General features: G+C 38.7%; 1 protein-coding gene across 5 annotated transcripts in view; it reads right to left on the bottom strand.

Moving 5' to 3' along the window:
• The window catches only part of ECPAS (Ecm29 proteasome adaptor and scaffold), a 58,039-nt gene that overhangs the window by 17,274 nt on the left and 16,593 nt on the right, over positions 1-24,172 (bottom strand). For all 5 annotated transcript variants that reach the window (XR_005255170.1, XM_038123559.1, XM_038123558.1 and 2 more), the window contains exons 8-30: positions 23,038-23,119; positions 22,674-22,793; positions 22,416-22,501; positions 22,075-22,153; positions 20,934-20,983; positions 20,302-20,368; positions 20,076-20,198; positions 18,851-18,954; positions 17,616-17,739; positions 15,605-15,685; positions 14,651-14,888; positions 14,017-14,108; positions 12,135-12,269; positions 10,018-10,183; positions 9,434-9,606; positions 8,862-8,963; positions 6,969-7,092; positions 5,905-6,050; positions 4,918-4,972; positions 4,045-4,159; positions 3,061-3,126; positions 2,702-2,819; positions 838-1,005 (exon numbers count right to left, since the gene is read on the bottom strand). Coding sequence is in view for 4 of the 5 variants with exons in the window: in XM_038123559.1 (XP_037979487.1) it covers positions 838-1,005; positions 2,702-2,819; positions 3,061-3,126; positions 4,045-4,159; positions 4,918-4,972; positions 5,905-6,050; positions 6,969-7,092; positions 8,862-8,963; positions 9,434-9,606; positions 10,018-10,183; positions 12,135-12,269; positions 14,017-14,108; positions 14,651-14,888; positions 15,605-15,685; positions 17,616-17,739; positions 18,851-18,954; positions 20,076-20,198; positions 20,302-20,368; positions 20,934-20,983; positions 22,075-22,153; positions 22,416-22,501; positions 22,674-22,793; positions 23,038-23,119 (2,614 nt within the window). In the remaining variant the exon portion in view is untranslated. The remainder of the gene's footprint in view (positions 1-837; positions 1,006-2,701; positions 2,820-3,060; positions 3,127-4,044; positions 4,160-4,917; positions 4,973-5,904; positions 6,051-6,968; positions 7,093-8,861; positions 8,964-9,433; positions 9,607-10,017; positions 10,184-12,134; positions 12,270-14,016; positions 14,109-14,650; positions 14,889-15,604; positions 15,686-17,615; positions 17,740-18,850; positions 18,955-20,075; positions 20,199-20,301; positions 20,369-20,933; positions 20,984-22,074; positions 22,154-22,415; positions 22,502-22,673; positions 22,794-23,037; positions 23,120-24,172) is intronic.

Here is a 24,172-nt window from a genome sequence, read left to right as displayed (position 1 = left end):
CATGAAACAAGTGCAGCTATCCATCCTTCTCCAGTACTCTGTAAAAAATAGTCCTCTTGGACAATACAACCTGCTTTCAGACACATCAGATGAACTAATGCTTGCCAGTGCTGTGCAAACTTTCTCCAATTGTGCTTTAGACACACCTTTCTCTGCACGGCTCAAGTGCTTAACATTGTGAAAGATGCAACAAGAAAAGTCCTCTATGGCCTTTATCAGCTCAACTGTTAAAATGCAACACCACACATGTATTTACTTGAGAAGCAGTTGTGCTTTGATGAGGGATTAGAGTGAATGACTTCACATTAAGACCAGGTTTCCTAGAAGAAAACAATGCAAACCCAATTCCAAGCCTTGCAGAACCAGAGCAAGGGTATCTTATGAAAACCACTTTTTCCTGAAATACACCTGGGAGGAGTACTTCTCAAAAAGATGGAATAGCCTCCAACCATAAGCTTTCTCCCACTTAAAAAGTGAGGAACTATATTTAGATGCTCTTCCTTTAGGAAGGCATCTTAGGCCATAAGGATTCCTGAAAAACTTATCATAAGCAGTATCAAAGCAATATCAAAGTGGAAAGACCCCATTTTAAGTAAATCATAAGTTTTAATGCTGGCTGCACAAACAAGGTCAGCAAAATCCTGTCACATATGAGAGAGTGCAAAACCTCTGTGCAAGCTCCAAGCTCATCCATGGATTTAAAACTCCTTTCCAGTGCAGTACCTCACCTCTTTCTGTACTGCCCCTCCTTTCACAAAATGCATCTGTCCCAAGAAGATCTCCAATACACTGCTGGCTGGCAGCAAAGCCCCTCGCCACACTTTGCTGGTCACTCACCATCGACTTGTCAGTGACCAACGCATTCCAAATGCTGGTCATTGCCTGCCGAATGCCCAGGTTGGGGTCAAACTGGTAACGGTAGAGCCGGGGAAGAAGCTGGGGCAAAAATGGAGCCAGCTGCTCTCCGGCCTTGGCAGCTATCACATTGAAACCAAAGGCTGCTCCCTGAAATAATAACAAAACAGTATTTGTTGAAACATTGTTCACTTACCCAGTTATTGCTCATGGGCACACCACAGTTAGGGACAAAGTTGACTGACATGGCTCAGGTTTAGAGCAGATCAGAAGGTCTAGAATGGTACTAGAATTAGCCCATCCTCACTGCCACAGTAACACAGTAATCTCACACTCAGCAGACAATATACTACTTCAAAACTTTTTTCCAACCTTAAATTTAAGATACTAATTGATCTCATTTCCAGAAATAGTACTGGTAAATTAAAACTATGCAGATTTTGATACGTTCTTCAAAACAAGATTCTCTCTTGGCTAAACTGCTGAGGGTGGGCCTCTGCTTCCTCACAACTCTGCTGATTTAGAAAAGTTAGAGTAACTCAGGAACTGAAAAACTAAAAACAAAATAACCTCACCTTATTTCTAAAACCTGAAATTTGTGGGGATTATAATTTTGCATCTGTCCATATTTACTTTAAACTTCAGCACTCTTCTATGACCTTTTCTTTCTCCAACACTGTCAGTTCCACTGTCACTTCTAATACAGTGGAACTGATGCTTGCCTGTGAGGTCCCACGAGATTTGGCAGGATAGCCCAAGAAAAAATTACTCAGTGAAGGCAGTGCAGTGACTATCTGCAATGATCGCCTGTTTTCTGACTTGCAGTGTCAAAAGCTGCCAGTCAAAACCCCACACTAGGGACTTCAAAGGACAAGATGTGTTGTTTGGGTTAATCTAGAAAACAGCAATAAAGACACATTTTCAGTTAGGACCACTGCCATGAAAAGCAAGAAGTTGAAGAAAGTGTAAGGAAAAGCAAGGCCTCCAAGGCCCTGAACGGCATGCTCTGTTTAGCTCTTGTGGGGGGTTTAGAGCACAGATTTCCAGATTTCCCTTCAACTTCAAAGATTTTGCAAATTCTTCAAATGCCAAAGCTCAACCAACACCTTCTGAGTGGATTTTCTTGACTCTTCTGGGCTGGAGAAATTCCACAGAGTTAGGTCAGGAACCTAACTATGCTCCTGTGCTTTTGAAGTCACAGTGCTGAGGGAGGTCTTGAGAGGTGCTGAACTGTCAAACTCTGGATGAGAGCTAAAGCTGGGACTTGTTTTTTGCACTAAGTGGTGTTGTCAGGGACTCAAAACAAGTTCTTCCATGCTTCTGTGAAGCCAGTGAAGAGTCCCCACTACCTGGAAGTAGATCCAACAGTATTTTGGCTTTGCTAAAGCTCCCATCTGTTTTACAATATCAAAACTTGAGTTTAGAAGGGATACTTTTGACAACAGTGCTTTTTAGCAACTTGATTATTTTTTACCCTACCTCCTTAAATAACAAAGGACCTTCCTCAGCATCCAAAAATCAAAAATTCATCCAGTTTTCAAAATATTATCACTGTTCAAACACATTAAGGATTTGTTCTTTAAGCACACTCAAAAAAAAAAAAAAAAAGGATGTCAGATTCAGAGGGGAATGTAGGATTATATAAATATTCTGATACCAAAGTTTTGTTTTAGGAATTTCAAGTAATCCTAAATTTTTTTCTCAGTCTGCTAAATTTGCCTTTGACTGATACCAAAGCATTAATACATGCAGTTATTCATAAAACATATAACCAGGAATAAAGACATGGATTGTTGTTTCCAGAGTTCAGAGTGGGAATGGAAGTTGTACGAAAACAGAGCATTACCTTCCGAGAATTCCACATGGCATGATGGTTGGCCAGATTCATGAATTTGTACACCAGGTCTGGCTGATTGAGGTCACTAGCCAGTGAACAAAGCTCCTTGTAGGTAGAAAGACCTTGACTTTGAAAAGCAGAAGGGAAATGAGTGCTATTGTTTTTATTTAGACAAATGCTACAACACCTAAAACTATATTCAATTCACACTGTAAAGCAGGCAGAGAAATGTGAGTAGCACATCTGTATTACACAGAAATAGTTACAGTAAATTAGAGAACAAGAAGGAATGACAGGAAGGAGATTTTTTAGGGAATTCTGTTTCAGCACTGACTGTGTCTCTGTCAGAGACTTATCAGTAAACTTACCCATCTGGGGTTTTACTCAGACCTCCCTGAAATACAACGGTTTCTCCAGTCATCTCATGTTTGGCTCTGATAGAAAAGAAGTCTAGTATCAGCATTACCAAACTCTACAGTTGAATACACTGCACACTACAGAACAGGTAATTTTGCTTTATCGACTCAGGAACTTCACTTTTTTTTCAGTTCCAATTCCACAAAAAGCATACAGGTGGGCAAAGCTACACACACTGTAAGGAATGTCATTAACCTGCATCATGTGTAATGTTAAGGAGACATTACAGCAAGTGAGAGTTTTGCTGTGCAAAGGTACAAAGTCAAAACACTGAATGATGACTTTTTAGCTCTGTCCAGACATGAGCCATATAATGGACAGCAAATCTGTACTTGAAAATGAAATAATATCATTTCCATTCATCTTACTTCCTCCTTACAACCAATGAATTCCTACACTCCAAGCCTAGGTTTTTATGATTCAGTGGCCGAATCTACACCAGGTTAGACAGGAGAAGTCTATTATTTCCAATACTGACCAACATGATCTCTAGCCATGAGTCTTGTAAGACCAGCATTTTTCATAGTAAAGCTGACAAGAGACCATTAACAGCAAAAGGTGAGTTTCAGCACAAGCAAGTCACCACTTCCACAACATTCACAATGTGCGCGGAGTTGCTACAAGTGGTCATTGTTCTCTGCAATCACACAATGTAGCAAGTAGCAAATCTAAGCAAATTCCAACCCATTTGAACCACTTGAATCAGGACTGACATATTATTTTGAAGCTTTGCCGAATGGAACAAAACCAGAACAACTTCAGTCACAAAATACTCTAAGCTGATTTACAAAATGTTCAGTTTGACTCTCTGTGAATGGATATTGGCTTGCCCTTGACCCCAAAACATCTCTTTCCACACAAAAAAGAGGCACATTTTATTTCCAACAGACACATAACTCAGAGTAATCTGTCACTGTGTTCTGAGTTCACGGTACCTTTTCCCAGTCATAAGGGTATCAACAAGCGTAGTGACTAGCTCTTGCTGATCCTGTTCGCTTCCTAGTTCATATATCAGCCCAAGACCTTTTGAAGCAACATCTTGACTAAGCTCTGCAAGAGATTTTACCAAGCAAAATTCAAGATAAGCATGTAACTAAGCAGTACACAAATTTCAAAAGTAAGGTTCTACCAAAATCATGACATAGCCCAAATGGCTCTGTTGCACTTCAGAGCTCTCCATTTCAGTGCAGATCTAGTCTATCATGACACAAACTTTGCATTCTGAAGCTGCAAATTGTTCTGAAGGCATAAATCCCTTCAAATTAGGTGACATCTTCACATAACTATTGTTCCTGCAAGTTTTGAAACAGCAGAAAGAGTTCCAAGAGCCATAGGTATTCTGACATACTAGTGACACCTGGAATCAACTGTGGTAATACTCTCTTCAGCTTCAGTGAGCTTTGCATAGGCTGCTGGATGCCACTCTTTCCACTAGCTGCCATGGGTAGAACTGTAAGCTAAAATGTGCTAGCTTGAAGAGGTCTCAGAGTTTTTGCTCATGCAGAACTCTGCGACAGACATCCTGCCACCCAAAACAGAGCTGAAGTAACATCACTTCTATTACTGCAGTCTGAAGGGGCAAATGCAGTGTGCTTTTTAGCGAAACGCACAAAAAAGTTGTGCTTCTTATCTCTGCACATGATGTCTAGAAAAGAAATTCCTATTAACATAAGAAATGGGAAGTTTCTACAGTCATCTTTTAATGCTGACTGACAGAGTGTAGTTGACTTTATGCCTGTTGAAAGATTGCCTCCAGTCTGCTGAATGCCAATGAAAAGACACAACTTCTAAGATGCAGCAGTACTTACCATCACTATCTGACAGAATTGAAACAAATGCACTTTGAATATCCTTGAGATGAGACTGTAAGATGAGAAAAGAGGACATTATTTTGGATCCTTAGTTTGGTCTCCAGGCAAGTTTCTAACAGAGGCTACTGTATCAATGGAGTTGCCCATTTGAGCTACACTTATGATAGGAACTGCCCTTGTTTAATACAAGGCAGCAATACATCATAAATCTGGACTGCAGCCAGATGGGGCTTTCTCCATCCCCAAACTGGTAAGTTTTGCACCTACAAGGTGCACTGTTTAGATGAGTGCAATATGGGACAATGTTTTATATATAAAAATTTACATTTGCCAAGCAGCTTGTCCCAAAGCTCTTTATCAATACCTGCAGAGTACAAAATTGTTACTTGATCCCATCACAGTCCATAGTACCTCTATGCAGATGGAGGCCTTTTTGGTTGGCAATGTTTTATTCAGTGATTGTATAGGACTTTTTGTATTTTCTCATTATGGACAAGCACTTTAAATATAAGGTTCATAAAGCGTACCAAAAATACACAGCACATGAAGTGCATTGTAACCGCTCTTAGATACCAAAGATAAATACCATGAAACACATAAGTTCTGTTCTTATTCTTCCCTTCCTAGACCTCTCAAATATTTTTCAAATATAAATCCTAAACACTATACAGATACTAAACTCTTCTTCCCAAGGGAGGATGCAGTGCTACTTCATCTTACAACAGCTATTTATATTGAGATTACTCTGACTTGGAGGCAAGTCAGATGTTTACAAAAGGAGACAAGCACCCTTGTTCATCTGCCAGATTGTCTGTTCCTCTAGAAACAAAAGACAGGCCATGTCTCAAAAAACCCTCAGTAAGGACTGTACCAGCACGAGGAGAAAAGAGACAATAGAAGTGAAGAGGAAGGAAGGGACCGAAACAAGATGAGAAGCAAAAATAGGGACAAGGAGCCAGTATTAGGAAAAGGCTTATTTCTTACCTTAATTGCTTTGTGGGTGCTCAGCTTTTTCACCAATGACAGAAGCCAGATGCAAGCTGCCTGTCTAACATGTGGGTTGGGACTGATGATGTGCTTGTTCAAAATAAGGTCTAGGACCCAGGGCACCACATCATTCACTTTCAAATCTATATGAAAAATAAAGGTGGAGGGGAGGAACTCTGAGAACTGTCCATAACCATTTTAATGGAAATAATAAAAAACCTAATGAGCTCAAGAGTACTCAGGTGACTTAATCTCTGCTTATTCAGGAACTCACTGGAGTCACTGGGAAAGTAATAATGGTAGAATAAATAACAGAAATACAGAATCGTCCTAACTCTTCATGAACATGTTTTAGAGCCTGTGGCCAAGAAGAGGTACCGTTCACATTGTCTAAGACTCAGGGCAAAACTTATTTTTTTGTTAGGACTCACAATTTCTGGAGCAATGGCAAGGTTTAATTTTTACCACATGCTCAGCTTTCTGTACACTGCATATATAAGACCACTCTCACAAAATTAAAACATGTGTTTGAAGGTCTGAGACTGATATTTACAGTTACCTGATTTGAAGCTAGTCTTTTGTCACACTTGTATTTCAATGGGTACAGAATCTTAGTCCTTTAAAAGAATTTCTGCATTTACTGCATGTAAATTTCACTTAATTGTATCACTTGAAGTTATTGGAAAACACTTGCAATTTGATTTTATAACCTTATTTTCCTGTTCAGGGTTCAAAATGGTATTTTAAAAGATTTGTGTATTAAAAACCCAAAATTAACACAACATGGCAAACAAAAAAATAGAAAAAAAACCAACAAATACAGAGACAGGAGGCAATGAATTACATAAGCAGCCATTTAAACAGCCCATGAATGAAGTCTTCTGCCCTCTGAGCAGACAGACATGAAGAGGTAAAATAACAAATAACCTCTATATAACCACAAAACCTCTCTTAAGTATTCTGTTATAAACCAAACACCACAGAAATGAAACTTGGAGCTAAGTTGGAGCTAGGTGTTAGCCCAGACATTTCCCAACCCAGCCCTGCATTAGAAGACCTACCTGAAGGAGGGATATATTCCTCCTCTGTCACTGTCCATGCATCCCGTGCAGCCACTGAGCTGGTTCCAACAGCAGCACTGGTAATAGCTTCACCAACAGTGAACTGCAGCTCTATCTGTTTGGCCTGAGAAACACATCAGAGCATCACTGACAGTACTAACGAAGCATACACCAAAACTTCTGGCACTAAATCCACAAAACCACAGTCTCTTTCCCAGTCCCAATGCTCAGCACCAATTTACAGTAAGATCACTCCCCTGGTGAGCTTCTGAGACTATGTTGCACCTCAGACCTAATGAAGTTGATGGAAAATGAGGCAATGCCAAACTGTCTGAAATGAATAATAAAAGCTAAAATTTCCACATTTTTAATGCATATTTTTGACAAAGTATTTACTAGTGTCTGCAGAAGCTCAACTTGGTGAAAAGAAAGAATTCAATACAATGAAAATAAAACGAAGTTAAAATGATGCTGATAGTGATTAGTGAAAATTACTATGGCTTTACTATAAGAGGGAGTATTTAAAGAGCTGTCTTAAAAGATGCAGAAACCTTTTTTTCACATTAAAATAATTCAGATAGTACTTGTTTTGCTTCCCTGTCCTCCTTACACTATCCTCTGAGACCTCAGGAACAAGATATGCCACTTTCTTGTCAGTATTTATGATGACTTTTATGTTGTAAGAACCGGTTTCAATAACCACTGAGTACCTTCAAGATAGCTTTTCTTATGCTCTAGAAGCACAAAATGCTCAGGCTTCTGGGACTTAAGCCCTTAGCTTCCTGCAATCTAAGACAAGTAGGTTTTTTTCAAGTACACCTTTTATAAAGGAAGTTGTAATGTCCCCATGCAATTACAGGAGAAAAACACGGCACTCAGAAACATCTTCTGATGTATGGGTACACAGTATTGTCAGTATTTTTAGTATTTTTAGTATAGTGATAGGACAAGTGGTTAAAGGCTTCAAATTGAGAGTAGGCTCAGATGAATTATTAGGAAGAAATTCTTTACTGTGAAGGTGGTGAGGCACTGGAAGAGGTCATTCATAGATGCCCCAATCCTGGCAGTGCTCAAGGTCAGGTTGGACTGGGCTTTGAGCAACTTGGTCTAGTGTGAAGTGTCCCTGCCCTGGCAACAGTAGAGGGGTTGGAACTAGATCATCTTTAAGGTCCCTTCCAACCAAAACTATTCTATAATTCTATGGCTCTTGCATGTTTGATCACATCAGAATTGGAGCATTCAGCAAAGCATGCCTGTCTGATACTCAACAGCCACTTCTACAATGTAGAATCCTATGACAGTATCAGCAAGGATAAAGGCAAAACAAGCTGTAAATGAAAGATACTAAACAAGCCTTTTTTAATTTAATATTGTTATCTAGCATATTGCAATTTGTATAGGAGCTCTGAGGTACTGTGAAAGAATGCAGTGTACTTCAACAATTAATTCAGATGGACAAGAGATACATATATTTCTATAAACTTCTAATTCAAGTGAGTTGTATTAGCTAATGTAGTTCAGAAGTATTCATATTACCTACTTTCAGGGTACTTTTGAAGGCCAAAGTAAAGGCCTAAGGCTTCATTAATATAAGCTCTGGAGATTTTATACATACAGTGTACAAAAAAAAAAAATCCATAAGCCTCTTGAAGGGGAATGAATATTTGCTCAGACTGAGGCAGAGACATGGACTAGCAAGTTTTTAAACTGTGGCATAAAACCTTTTACCAGCCCCAAGTCTCTGCTCTCTATTTCAATGCAGTTTTAAAAAACCCAGAAGCACTATTACAAAAAGTCAAGTCCCTTTGTAAATCTGACTCTAGAGTACATAAAAAACACCTGAAGATAAATATTCATTGTAGTATAAAGGATAATACATTGATAGTGTCTCACCTCCACAGAATCCATTAAACCTTGCAGCAGTAGCTTCTGGTGGGGAAAATCTTCATCTCCCACTGGCAAGTAACCTAATGTTTGTATTGCTCGTTCCTTCATCTTAAATAAAAACAAAAAATAACACTATCATATAACCTTCCTGTAAGTCCCTAAGATGCACTTTAAACCCACTATTTGCCACCCTTGTTGAAGTTTCACTCAAGGTATCAGATGTACATGCAAACGGCTTATTAGATCAATCAGTGCACCTCTTTTCCAAAGCAGATCAGAACAAATGTCCTGTTACCTTTGATGATTATGTGCAGGTAAAAGAAGATATTCCCATTTTTCTTGAATTAAAATGAAGACCATTCATATTTTTATCTCTTAATCCCCTAGTTATGACTACAGAAAGCACAAGTGATCAGTGCTAGACAATATTAGAAAGACCTAGACCCTAGCCAATGCACTAAAGCCAAGAGAAAGTCTAATTGCTTTAAAAAACAAGGTTGAGTTTGGCATGTGATACATATACCTAGTGGGTATCCAAGAAATTAACAGGAATCACAAGAACAGTATAAAAATCTTGCCTTATTTGTTTCCTTGCTGGAAGGGATTCGGGCCAGTAAGTTTTCAACAAGTTGCAGCTTTGTAAATCCTGTTCCTTCATTGGGGATTGGCAAGGGGCCATTCCTGCCAATCTCCCCAAGAGCCATACAAGCACCCACCACAAGGAAGGGAGAGGTACTGTCCAAAAAAGAACCTACAGGGAAAAGCAAACCAGGATGACTCAGATTTTATCTTAATATTTAGCAGTGGACAGGCACTTGTATTTTACCTATGCAAGAAGCAAAGCATTAATCTCCTCTACAGCTGATAGGAAGCATCATGTTAGAAAAACATGGGAGTGAAAGGAGACATTGAGAGGAATCTAGGCAATAGTATCACTCCTGATTGTGCTGTCTTGGTCTGCAAGTTACAAAGTCCACCTAGGTTTTGCTGAAATGTCCATACATCTAATCAGATTATATTCTTACAGGCTGTAAATTCTATCACAAAAATTGAACTCAACATTACACTGTTTATGGGCTGATCATCTCAGAAAAAGCCTCAGCCTGGGGTGGACTGAAAAAAACAACTGTTACATGCAGCAAAGTCTTAGGCAGGAAGTTACCTATTGTCTCTGTTGTCGACTTTATAAGTTGTTCTTGTTCCGGCATGACTGAGGTATTTGGCTGTTCTATGTCATGTAGCTCCATTGTTCTGCTTTTCCCTTTGGCCAAGTACCTTCCTACTGTAAATCCCAAAGCCAACAAGGATCCATGTTGGACCTCCGGGCTCTACAGACAACACCAACAGTGCAAAAAAACTCATTTTCAAAGTAACATTTCACACAAAGCACTGATTTAAAAACACATATGGACAAGCCAGATCAAAAGGCACACTGAAGAATGCAGAGCTCTAACACATAATAAAACAACAGAGAGTTTGATATTGTTAGTGCTCGCTGACAAATGGAGTTCTTTAAGATTCATTAACAAAACTTAAAAGACATCTAGGAGGACAGATTAGAAATTAATCACCAGCACTCACATTCCTAAAGCTACCCTTTGGTAACTAGACTTCAAAAAAAACCCCAAACTACACTGTCTCTACTTAAAAACCAGACACATTCAGACTAAGGGCACAAAATGTACTCTTTGGTAAAGAGCAGTACAGGGTAATCACTCAATATCTGCATGGCTAAGAATGAGTTCAGACCTGGCCTGTGCTGAAGGTAATGCCTCTACAGCTTGGCAGGCCACAAATTGTGAAATCTAATCAATACAATTAAATGCAAGAACACCAATTTCTCCAATGCTAATTCGGTGCTGGAACTATTGAATGACCATGTTTATTCCTATAAGTGAATTCTAGCAAAAGGATTTTGTGGAGAAACAAGGCTGTGAGACTCAAATGCTACCTAACTGGAAAAAAAACAAAACAAAGGGAGGGGTGCATGAGCTTAAGCTTGGATTAGCTCATACCTCCTGTTTCTTAACACTACAAATGTTGCTCCGGTGCAATCGTGCTGCCACAATGGCATCCTCAACCTAGCCTGGCCACCAGGAACTGGTCCTTGATGTGGTCTCACCGCAGCAAAGCCAGCAGAAGATGGACCTTTCCCCCATCTCCACTTTAGTTATCCATTCACACTGCAGTTCTTACTGAGACACTAGCAACATCACCACCCCTAGGTGTACAAATTCAAGTGGTTTTGTACAGTAGCAGTAAGTCAGAGCTCTACCTGACTCAGACTCACACAGGCATGGGAACACCCTGCTTTTTTTTCTTTCATGGCTCACATGGGTGAGTGGGGTTGAAAGCAGTGGGACCCATGGTTGGGACCCATCTATACTGGCTTTGTGACTGCAGGAGCTGTGCCCTACACAAAACTGAGCAATGATATGGCTTTGGCTCACACGCAGAACTTTCACAGATTCAAAATAAATCATATTTGTTAACTACAACATAAAGCAATCAGCACTTCTTGTCAGCCTGTTACCTGCAATGTAAAATGGTGCAAAACCATTTTGGGGAAACAGAACCTGGAAATACTACTCTTTCCCTCCCACACAGGATTCAAGACACACCAGCACAGAAACCAGACCTATTTGTTTCCAGGACTCCTTTTCCATGTTTGCAGTGGCAAAATGGAGAAATAAGGATAAGGAGAGGCAAAAGGAGCTGCTGGAGAAGGGAAGGCAGGCAAAGCCAGCATGTAAAGACGCAGCTGTGGAGCCGGCTGAGCAGTCCATGTGGGGCATGAGGGAAGAAGGCACAGTCCTAACACAGCACAAGATCCTGAGGAGGTGAGGACCAGTAGGCGACTATGGCTCAGGAGGGGAAGAGCTGAACATTTAACAAGTTTAAAATTTTCTTGATTCTGTGAGTGCTCAGGAAAACAGAACCGACAAACAGTTTGAGGTAGGTAGTGTGATCCATTACCACTCAATGGGATGTGGCTATTTAGCTGGCTAAAACTGATTAAATACATGACGATGCTTTGCTTGGGATGTGCCTTCATGAAATCCTCCTACTGACCTTAACAGCTTCAGGGATTAATTTATTTCAAGATCTGTTGCACTCACCTACAACAAAAATCCCTTCTCACCATCCAACTGGAAGCCAGCTAGTTAATTTTACACCCAGATTAAGGTTAATACATCCTGGACACATGGTGAGATTCAAATATCCTTTCAGTTACATGACACGAGAAAAAAGAAGAAGCAGACAAAGGAAGGTAGTTACATGGTTGTCTTTTGTCATCTTGATCAGCTGCTCCAAGGATGCCCTAAGTTCATCTCCAGACATGGTAGACAGCACTACAGAATAAAACAGGGCTGCAAGCTCACGCATTTCCTCTTTGTTAGTGTTCATCAAGTTCTGTGGGAGTTTAAAGAAAAAACAAGCCAAAAAATATGGAAGCAGCTTCTTACCCAGTCTGTTCATAAAGAGCTTCAATAGACAAAGACAATTGTCAGGAAGATACATGAACAATTCTTAATTCAGAAAGCACACTTTAAACCAATAGCATTATTACTTAATAAGAAACACAGTCCTCAATTCAACAAAACATTCATTACACACTGAGCACTTTGGTGAAAGAAGACAACTAGACATAAGAGGGCCACCCACCAGTTCTGTGTCAAAACTACGCACATCAAACTCTTGGCTGAATTTTGTCTTCAGCTAAGAGGTTCCATGTTTTGCATTCATACTGTGCTAAAAAAACCTACACCCTAAACCACTACACTTTCCCTGACATGCTGGAGGTTTCCATACCCTTCTTATTAATCAAACGGAATTAAAAAACCTCAAGGGGGTTAACCATTCAAATACAACCATGACCAAAAAAAAGTGTCCAGGAAATCACAGTTCTCAAAGCAAAATTACCCAATTTGGGATCTTGTATTGTCCAAATAAGTTACTAAAATTTGAATTTTGGAAGCTTTGGGTAATTTGCTAAGACATAATCTTACCTCTACCAGCAATGTGATGTATAATGCAACACACTCCCATGAAAAATTCATACCCAAATCTTTGAGTGCCTTGGGCTACCACAAAAAAACCAAAATGAGCCACACAAACAAACAAGAAATGATCTGTCAGGGTCATGAAACGTAATGTTAACTTCAACATAGCATCAGATCACATATGTGATGTCTAACAAACCCCTCAATCTGTTTGTTTCACTTGACAAGGCAAAAACACATGAAATATGATTTACAACACTATTTCTGAAACTCAGTACTATCACCAACTACCCCTAGAAGCTTAATTCTGCAAATGGACACTAGGCCAAGGACAAAGAAAAGTTTCCTACAAATGATAAGGAATACTGAAAAGGGCAATGTTGTCAAGTATTCTCGAGTGCATTTCATATCTGCACGTAAATGAGAAGTGATAACCTGCATACAGCACATTGCAGCACAGATATCATCAGGAGAAACTATTAGAACACATTCTAATGTTTTTTAATAGTTGACTAAGTATTTGTTTCTGCCAGATTGCCCCAGTGAAAGCAATGGCAACCTGTAAGACCTACAAAAATCCTAGATGTTTGAGGCAAATAATGAAAAAGCAGAGAGCTACCTGAGAAAAGAATCTAGGGAACACAGATTTCCCTTTGGCTTATTCTCAAGCAGACTCCAGTGTATGGGTTTTGTTGGTTTTATTTTTTTTGTCTGGGGTTAATAAATAGAAAAAAAAATCTCCACAGGAAGGTCCCTGAAACAACTAGGGATGTAACTAATCTTATCTTCTAGGAAGTCATTCACATCTTCCCAGTGAAAACATTCACTCTGTCAAAAATGTGCAGAATGTTGTCTTCAGTTTTCTTCTGCAGAGAAAAAAATGGATGACCATATCTAGGATAGCTGACAGACTACCTAGAACATGTAAGTGAATGAACAAAAACAGTAATACAGAAGAACCAAAAAATAATTTTCCCTGACCTGGCACATACAACATTTTATGAGGTGTTGACTATGAGTAGAAATACCAGATTTCAAATCAAGTGTATATTCGGAAATAATACTCTGATTTACCACGGGAAATATGCCAGATTTTGCTAACGCCAAATTCCATCCACCCCCCAAAAAAACACCAAAAAAAGGGGTTTTCACAATACCTTAATCCAATCCATTTTGTCTGCAAATCTGGTGGCTAGTTTTTCTGGATACACTGAAACAACTTCTAGAAGACAATACATGACTGGCAAACCTAAACAATAATTAAAGAATAAGGTTATTAAATAGCTCCAGTATTTACAACAATGTAACATTCAGTGCTAAAAAGAGGTAAACAAGTATCAGGCATTTCAGGCATTTATTTGTAAATCACTAGGAATAACAAACAATACAGAATAATAAGAATAATATTTCTCAGGCATATTAGGATTCTAATAAAAGCAAACACTCAAGTAGCAATTAGTTCAAAATACATTCAAATGTTTAGACTACACTTGTGGTAGATAGGCTATTATCAGAGTGAGGAAGACACAGCATTCACAGCTGAAGAAGCTGTTATATACAATGGCTTCATAATTTTACACTATTATGTCAACTGATGCTGCAATTTTACAGCTATGCTTTCTCCCACCTACAAAATAGCACAGAAGAAAACAAGTTTAAACTAAATAGTATAAAGTCTGTGTTTAAAACCTATGATTGCCAAGGGGTTTAAAGCCAAGTTCAAAAAACAAGACAACTAATTTCTAGTAAGAGAAGACACTTATTTCTTCAGGACTGCACATAGTTTCTTACCTCCAACACTAGCTAAGAGCTGCTGCAGAAGGCCAATATATATATACACAGGGTTGGTTTCTGCACTTTTTGAAGAGGAGGAGGAGGAGGAGGAAGAGAAAGATACGTGGTTGCCAGACATGAGGTTTCTTATGTAACATCCAATGGCTGGAGCATGATCTTGCATATCTGCCAAGCTCTGTGAGGTTGGCACCACACCCGCACTGTGAGCAAGACACATCCGCAGATAGAGAACTATCTAAGTAGAGAAGATAAAAAACACAGGATCTTGAATGCATAAGCACTTGAAAAACCATGCAGGAAATAAAAGAGCAGAGAATATGCTGTATTCAATGTAACCAAAATGGAATAGTTTTTTTTTATCAAATATAGACAGAAAAGTTAAAATAGAGACAGTAACAAATATAAAGTGTAACAAACCTTAGGATCACTTTCTGCAATAGGCATGACAATGCAACATCACTGTCTAAAGATTAAATCATATGCAGACTTTTGGTTTATCACCAGCTGATGTAACTTCTTGCAGAAGTTCAGCCTGTACCCTATACCAATTTGGCATGTGTACAAAAGCAACCCAACACATTGCTGATAGAAATCACACTTCCCATCTCAGCTTGTTTCTACAGATCACGGGACCCTGAGACTCTGTTAGGAAAAAAGCCCCAAAGAGCATAATGGGACCTCTGCACAGAACTGCCTGTCTGTATCTAATGCTATTCCATTAGAATGCTGCAGAAAGCAGTGGAGCAACCCTCACATGAACATTCTTCCCAAACCCCCCATGACAATCTTGTTCAGACTGCCCTTTAAGGACAAAGGATGGACAGTTAATCCCAACATCTGTTTCGAAGAATTTTAGAATGTAGGGTGACTTATTGTACCTGTTACCTTCTTACACTATTCTCTAGATAAATAGTGGTTCACATATCTGAGGAAATAAAACCAGACAATTACCTCTCCAAATGTGGCAGGATTAAAAGGTAACGCTGAAGTTCCAGTCATATATTTAGCTGGAGTTTTCATTCGGTGAGTGGCCTAAACAACAGAATACGTTAGGAGTGGAACATTCAGACCCATAACAACAGAGATGTTGGAAAGCTCAGTGAAATTTTGCTGATATGACTGTTTTAATCATCCACTTAACAACTGAAAATGTGTAACAGCTCTGTAATAAAAATGGTACAGTGTACTTGGTAATAGTCAGTTTGATCTACTTTACACCAATTCAGAGAGTGAAAACTCTGAATGCATGAGAGAGAATAGCAGGGGAGGCTGAAGGAGCATTCTTTCTTCCTTTCAGGAAACAAAGAAGCACTTAATTTAAAAGTAAAGTACCTCACAAACTTCCAAACTCTGAGCCTCTTGCCATGACAGGCAGCAAGAAAGCTTTAAAATGGCAGCTCTACCAGTACTGGGAGATGGGTGCCCTGTGCTGTGCCCCCCAAGTCTGGGGAGCCTCTCAGACTGAGAGAGACTCAGAGGGAATCTCTCTACCTGCTATGCGGAAGGCTGCAGCAGCAAGTGAGCAACTTCTTTCCATGTAAATGTTAGTTTTCACAAGCAGAAATATGCCAGCAGAAAAACATCCAAACAGGAGGTTTTAAGTGACACCCACTGCAAATGTTGCAGAAAAGCAATATGTATATATTAAACAGGCAACATGCACATCAGTGTACAAGTCAGTCAAGCAGCCTTGCACCTGAGTTCACACACAAGGCAATTGCAGAAGAAAACAGATCCTCACTCCCCTTTAACATGCCATGATCTTTTGCAATGCTAACTTTAATGACATACAGAATTATTAAAGAAAACCTGATTTAATGAACAGACAGTGACTCTCTTGAGGAATGGTTTCCCACCCATAACCGCAGATTAGGACCGACTCTTTCACATGTATTTTTTTTTTTCAGAAAGAGAAAAGGATCATGCTAAATCATGCAGTCATTTTTCATCTCAGCCAGTTGTGTCAGGTAATGCATACAGACTTCTCAAACACCTCCAAATGTCACAGATTATTGATAGTATGGGAAAAATCACACTTCAAGATATAATTGTACCTCTAGGATTTTAAATACACCTTCAGGACACATAAAGATCCAAAAAGTGCTCAAAAATTTTTAATTCCCCCATGACTGAGTGATTCTTGCTTTTGTTACTAGTGATTAAACTACACTGATCCATAATTATTTAGTGGCATTATAAATGTTAAGGAAAACTTTAAAATTAACTACAGGGCAACAGAATTTAAGAGTGTTATCTAAAACTGAATCTTGGTTTCGTAATTTTTTTATATCTACTTACGTAGTCAGCATTCTGGGCAAAAAAGCAAGTTTTCTGACAGAACTTCAAATACTTCAGAGTATTAGCAGAGTACAACACCACCAGAACATCTATTTCACAAGAAATCTCTCAGGTGTAAGAGTTTTGCTATCACAGATCTCTTGCTAAATCACATGTGCTTCAACATTACATACTTCTGACATTTTTTAAAAGGCAGGCTATCACAAGAAAAAATATTGTCAGTGACTCTCCACACCTCCTTTACTCCTTATAAGCCTATACACAGACGTGTGTAACACAGACAATATTTTAGCCAAATAAAAAGTAGTCTTCTTGCACCTTCAGGAACCGTGTTTGTAAAACATGCTGGATTATAATCCTTGAGAACTGGATTCCTCATTCCACATATCATCTGCACAAATTGCAAGAAAGCAAAACATTCCCTTTATTAGAAGATCTGTCTCTCTACTTAACACTTGGATCTCTTGCAATCACTGCCAGCAGGAAGTGATGACGAGTGTTAATCTTGGCAATGAAATACTATGTGCGGTCCTTATTTTGATTTTCACTAATTTTATTCCTGGGGCAGCTGTAGGAAACAGACAAAGGGAAGGCAAGACCACACTTATGCCATGCCTGAGTACTACATATCTATTTGTTATTTACTGTGACAGAAGCATTGTACCTTGTCTTGAATGTAATGGACCATTTCAGGGAAGGAAGGCATCTGCTTCCCAGAACTCTCCTTTTCATTTTTTCCAGAAAATGTTCTCAGTACCCGTTGGGCTTCTCCATGTACTTCCTCCCGCCTTTCAGAAGAAAAGATGAGAAACAGACATTATTTGCAGAGAACAAAAAGCCTTTGATAAGCAATAAGGTATGTTGGGAAGCTGGGGGAGAGTTTTTAAATGAGATGTGGGTTTGTTTGTTTGTTTTGAAAGAAAGAAAGAAAAAAATCTTCCACTACAACTTTTAATATTTGTTTGTTCTAGAGACAGGAAAGAAACAGGGATAGTACTGAGCGCTCCTTGCAAAACTGTCTGGATGAGCTCACTTCTGTTCCTCTTACATCCTTCTAGGGTTCACCATCAGTTTCTGGTTCCCATATCCTTGTTTTCCTATCTGCTACTTCTCCCTATCACATCTTATAGTCAAGCTTCAGCTGCCACCTAAGTTTATCATTATCTACTTAACAATAGATTAACTACTCCTGAAACAGTGCTGACACTGCAATGACAAAGCTGGTTGTTGCAGCTGATCTGCCCAGCCTTCCTTAGTTACACAATAGCTGCTTTCATCAAAATTTTAGTAACTAAAGTAAGTTGGGAAAAAAACCCCACCACTTACACTGCAGTAACAGAAAACTGCAAATTAAATGATTACTGTAATTTCATGAGTCACCTACTCCCCAGCAGAGAGTGGCAACTCTCAAAACTGCATGCTCAACTCTCTGCAAATACAAGCTAAAAATAGACTGACAGAATTTGCCAGGAAAAAATAACTTCTTGACATTGTAAAAGTGATTTCAGTTAATGCATTTTTACTTTTGCAATCGCAACTGATCATTAACATGAAATGCTTTAGTGACTGCAGTTCATCTGAAACAAGAAAAACAATCCCAAGATTGTCACTGAGTAGAGCTCTTCATCAGAATGTCGAGAATGTGAAGTTTGAGTTCCAAATTACCATATTTCATTTTCTTCACATTATTTTTGTGCAAACTTACACACAGATGCATGTATTCATATTAATGCAACTATATATATTATACTGAATGTATATACATGTGTGTGCATATGCATATAGATATATATACATTTAGACACACATACACACATATATATATATATACACATACACACACACAAACATATATAAGTATATATATGAGAAAATAATTTATAAAGAAAAACAACTTACGGGTCTCCTGCAGCTAACAAGAGTAAGTATCTGGAAGGGATATGATCTGGAGGGAACACTGTGCTAGCAAATTTTACGGCCACTTGACGTACTTGAACTTCAGGCTTAAAGGGAAAAGATACAAACATATGGTTGTGCCTCAAATGACAGCAGTAATGACTTTCACTCACCACTTGTACATCACCAGCATCAGTTATTTGTTTTGACCTCTGGTACCAAAATGATTCAAAAAAGTTTAGACATTTTGAGACACTACTCATGCTTACAGTTCCTATGGCAGGAGACAGGACAAAGAAAAGCAAACTTCTCATATATACACAAGCGGGGAATTAAATGTTTAATTAAATACATACACACTTCAGGGAATCATACTAATTACTGAAAAACTGCTCCATCCAGGCAGTTTTGAAATGTAACTAACATATATCATCTCGCCACAGAAAACAGAACTATGCTTAGGAGCAGCATAGCCAGAGGTGGGAAAGAAATACCAGCTTAGGATGGTGATTGTGTCTGTAGGGTACACATAGTCTCAAAAAGGTACTGCCTGGAGATTTAGATCCCTTGAGCAAAGGACTTGTCAGCATGAAAATGATCTCTTACACTAGAAATACATACAACCTTCACAGTCAGACTGGGTACTCATGCAAACACAGAGTATACAACACTCACTCCTCCTGAAAATCCAGACCTATGGTGTATTCTGAACACAAACAAGGTACTCAAAGTATGAGTAAGTCAAGTCTGATTTAATCTAGACTAGTGTCTCAAGGCTAAGCTCCTGGAGAGGTACACAGGTGCTTTATGTCACATATCACACAGCCTGCTGAAACCCCATTTAGCAGTGAATGATCCTTTCTACCAAACTCTCAATGTCCCACAGTGTTTCAGAAGACTGCCCCTGAAGCATTTACTTCTTGAAGTTTTCTTGGGAGAAGACTATGAGAAACATACAGTACAATTGTAATGAATTTAGTTTTTTGCTAAACAGAACACAAATAGAGAACTGAAGTATTACCTTCCTTCTGAAGTACTACTATCACCGAGCCATGTTAAAAATATTCTATCTGAGAATCCCCAGCCTGCCTTCTCCAAGACAGGCCAATACATTCAGTAAGAAAAGGAAGATCTGATCCAGAATTATCTAACAGCAAGTATCAGGAAATAGAAGACAATTAATTGCCTTTTTTTCTAAAGTAAGTGATTTCAACTCCCCTGAAAATACCTTTATTAAATAAGAAGCTACAAGAGCTTCCATCAGGGTACGCTGGGCTCCTTCCAAGTTACTGTATGCACCAACCATCATAGACAATGCCTCTTGAATGGCAAGCCTAGTATCAGCATCTTCCTGCAGTAAAAAACCAAGAGTTTTCACTTTACAGTGTACAGTGTAAAGAATTCAGCAAAATCAGAAGAAAACAATGATTTCCCAAAGTCCCATCAGCACACACCTTGCATAAGGCTTCAAAGAACTGCTGTACCAGTGCTATATCCTTGGTAAAGAGCTGAGGCATTCGGCTGAAACAAGATATTTTAATCCATTAAACTTTTCTTTTATTAAGTTGAAATGCTTCACACTTCATTGGTCTTCCCCCCTCATTCCAAATTTTAAGTGTCAAACAATTAGAGCCAGCACAGAAAGTCTGCTCTATCTTAGCCATATCGACCATAAAGCAGCACATTCTCCCTCCCTTAACAGAATTTGGAAAGTGAGACATTTTATGCACAACCGCTTGGATCACCAGCACATGACCGAACATGCCACTCGCCTAGCCTCATGCACTCTGGTCTTTGCTGTACATTCCTTAAATCTGTATTTCTGGCAATCCAGAATGCAGAACCATTCCTTAAATTCTGTGCACAATTCATGAGCTGTCATTAATCACTCACTGCTAGAGAAACTATCAGCTGAAAACATATTTCCTTTTATATCTCTTAAGTTGTCACAAGAAGAATACTTTTCTCTGCACTGTGCATTCAACTGCAAAATTGGTAGGTGTCATAAAGCTTGCTGCTGATAAATTAACTGGTTACTCTGGAGAAGTTACTCAATGTCCCATTGCTTAAATGATGCTTAATTTACCTGGAAAGCTTTCCAACTGCTGAATATGCCATTGATAGCAGTTTTGAATCCTTGAATAATAAAACAATAAGCAGAATTTAGCAAAACTAGAAATACACACAGGTATATCTTTTATAAATAAACATTTACTTTACATCCTGTCTTCAAATTGCTCAAGCAGGCTTTCATGGAAAAAGAATCCTAAAATACAAAGTATTTCTATCCAAGAATAAAAACATTATATAGAAACAGAGGCAGCACACTTTTGTCTAAGAAACAGAAAAACTGCAAATTGTGGCAAAATGCAAATCTCTCTTCTGGTCACAGCTAACTACATTTTAGTTCAAGAGAAATAAATAAGGAGATTCAGTGAGGATATGAAACAGTAGCAAAGGGACAGAAACCACTAGCTCTGAACAGCAGCTATAAACAAAGGAAGCTGTTTGCAAAATGCATCCTGTGGATGACCAATACAGCATATTTATACACAGGGGCTTACTTCCTCCTTTTTCATTCCCTTCCCAATGGCAGGGTGTCCCATGCATTCAAAGGCCAACTCAGGCCAGAAGGTCATATTCAAAGGTCAAACAAAGCAGCAAGAAGTTTAAAGCTGCAGAAAAGGTGATCTGCAACATCTGCCCTTTCTACAGTACGCGTAGGAGTATCATGGAGAATTTTAACTTTTGAAATGGCACTGGAAACACCTTATCAGGCCAGACTGGTATTTTCAGGTCTCTTTGGTAAAACCCTTCCCATAGTAATACCATCTCTGGATAGATAGGATGGAACATATAACAAGCAGGCCTACACAGATGCTTAACATAATGGGCTAAACATCCAGAGTTGAGGTCCTTGTGTGCTCCAGAGTAACAGCAGCTAAATACTACTTTGACTTCTCTCTTTGTATTACTAACACTACTAGTTTCTTCAGATTTTGCAATTGGTACTCTAGCACATATTTATCAGTGTTACATAAATAGAAGTTTTGCTATATAGCATTTTAAAATATTTGCTTCTCTTCCAGCAAAAAATTCTTAAAAGGTACCCTCCAGCAACCTCTCAAGCAAACACAAAAAAAAGATAAATAAATTTATGATGGAAACTGATGTATCTTTTGCTTGTAATCACATGAAGAATTATAGTAAAGAATTTTTCATCTTACCTCTTTGTATTCATTGATCAGCTTTGTAAGTCCATTTAAAAGCATTGGACCTAAGGGTTTTATTTTACTCTCTGGACAACTGCAATTAGAGAAACCAACAAAATATTATCTTTTGCATCCCTGAAAAGGTTCTTCTCTACTATCACTTCTCTCAACTGTGTTAAGATCAGATATTACAACTTACTTTGTGCAAGCACAGACACACTGAGCTTTCCGGATTAAGTAAAAAAAAAAACCACTTTCTCTGCATTTTAGTACTTGTTAGTTCCGTTACGTCTTTATTAAACAGAGTGGCTTCTAGGCAAATAGCTAAAACACACTGCACTCTCTGAACTACTTACATGATACAAATATGATGTACAAACTGCAAAGACAGATTTCTCAGTTTTGCATTTGTGTTTGCACCGAAGAGTCCATCATATACCACCTGACGAAAAGAAAGGAGCAGATTAGAGTGTGTCTGGCTTCACTTTCTAAGTCTTTCATTCCCCCTCTTCTTTAAACACTGTCATCAGTAACAATGCTTCCTATCTCTAAGTACTGGAGGAACTGTATCATCAAACTTATTAGGAAATGTAGCCTTGGAAAATAAGCATCACCTGAATGTTAGCTGGGAACATTTCTGCAGCTTGTCGGGATCGTAGAAGATGAGGAACTATCTTTAATTTAACACGGGTGCTGACTGACTCTCGTTTCATTTCTGGTTTGAGAACAGATCCCTGTCAGAAAAAGAGATTAAATAGTGCATCTCTGGACAGCAGTAAATTACTTTCTGCTGCAAATCAGAACACACTGGCACAGAGAAAAAAATTATTCAAATAGCATAAATATTCAGTGAAAGTAGATATCAAAGGAAGTGATAGATTAAAGAAACACAAGTACATTTTTTTAAAATAAAGTAAGACAACTAAAATTACTTCTTCAGCAATTAAGAAGATAGACAACTCTGGAGGCAAATCTTACCTCCTTGGTTTTCAGTGGTATATCCCCAAGATACACTTTATACATTTTGTTGATGATAGCAGGATTGTTCCAGTCAATTAAACTGAAGGAAAAAACCACATTGAACACAAACATGTTATGATTCTGACCTTTGACTACTTCTTAAAATACAGCATTTTGCATCATATTTATATCAGTCCCAAAATTTACACAGAACTTCACAGTTTGACTTCTGACCACTTTTCCCACATCCACATAATATACAGTCACAAAGAATGTGAACTAATTACACTTTAACAATTTCTGACAGCATGATATCAAGTAATTTGTTAGAAACCTACATGCTCCCTTCTCTGCTGCTGAAACAAGACATACAGACCATGGTAATCTACCAATTGAATATCAAACAGTAATCTGTGAACCAGCATACATTTCTTATAAAAGACATTCAACATTACATATTGTCCACACAGTTTTTCTCTCTGGGCATCTTTCTCATCAGAAGGAAAGATGAGACAAGAAGGAGAGACCAGCTTCCTTAATCAGGCTTCATCATTTAATAGAATCATCTCCCCAGTCATGACTGAGGTCCATGAACAGACTTCAGCTGCAGAAGGTTTCACATGAAAAATCTGACTCCATGTTAAATAGTCCTACAGAAGCCACCTACATATTTCAAAGATGGCCCTGTCTTGCTCCAGCCTTCTATATGAGCCAGCAAATCTCCTACTGTCAATGTCTCAGCAAACAGTATCAACAGCGATTACTCTGGCCTCTTGATGAGTTAAAGACAGAAGCATTATCTTTAGATGATGAGGGGTGAACTGCAGGTGAGCAGAAGCTTCAGTAATAACAACTGTGTTTGCCAAACTTTCTAGACTATGATCCATTTCACAATTAGTCTCTTTACTCTCCTAATAAATTAAATGAAAGTATACTTTTCTGGGAATCATTTACTAAAGCCTTATTGACAATTGATAATCCACAGGGGGCAATGTGGAAACCACCATTATTTTTTAGGATTTGGTAAGAAAATGGCTCAGAAGTGATACCAAAAATGATCAAACCCACACAGCTAAAGCCGTCAGCTTTGGAGACAAGTGACATTTCCAGCTGCAAGACTGCAAACCACACCATTCCCAGCCCAGTGGAAAGA

This window comes from Motacilla alba, chromosome Z (assembly GCF_015832195.1).
Source record: "Motacilla alba alba isolate MOTALB_02 chromosome Z, Motacilla_alba_V1.0_pri, whole genome shotgun sequence".
Classification (NCBI taxonomy): domain Eukaryota; kingdom Metazoa; phylum Chordata; class Aves; order Passeriformes; family Motacillidae; genus Motacilla; species Motacilla alba.
This window is presented reverse-complemented; position numbering and strand designations above follow the sequence as displayed.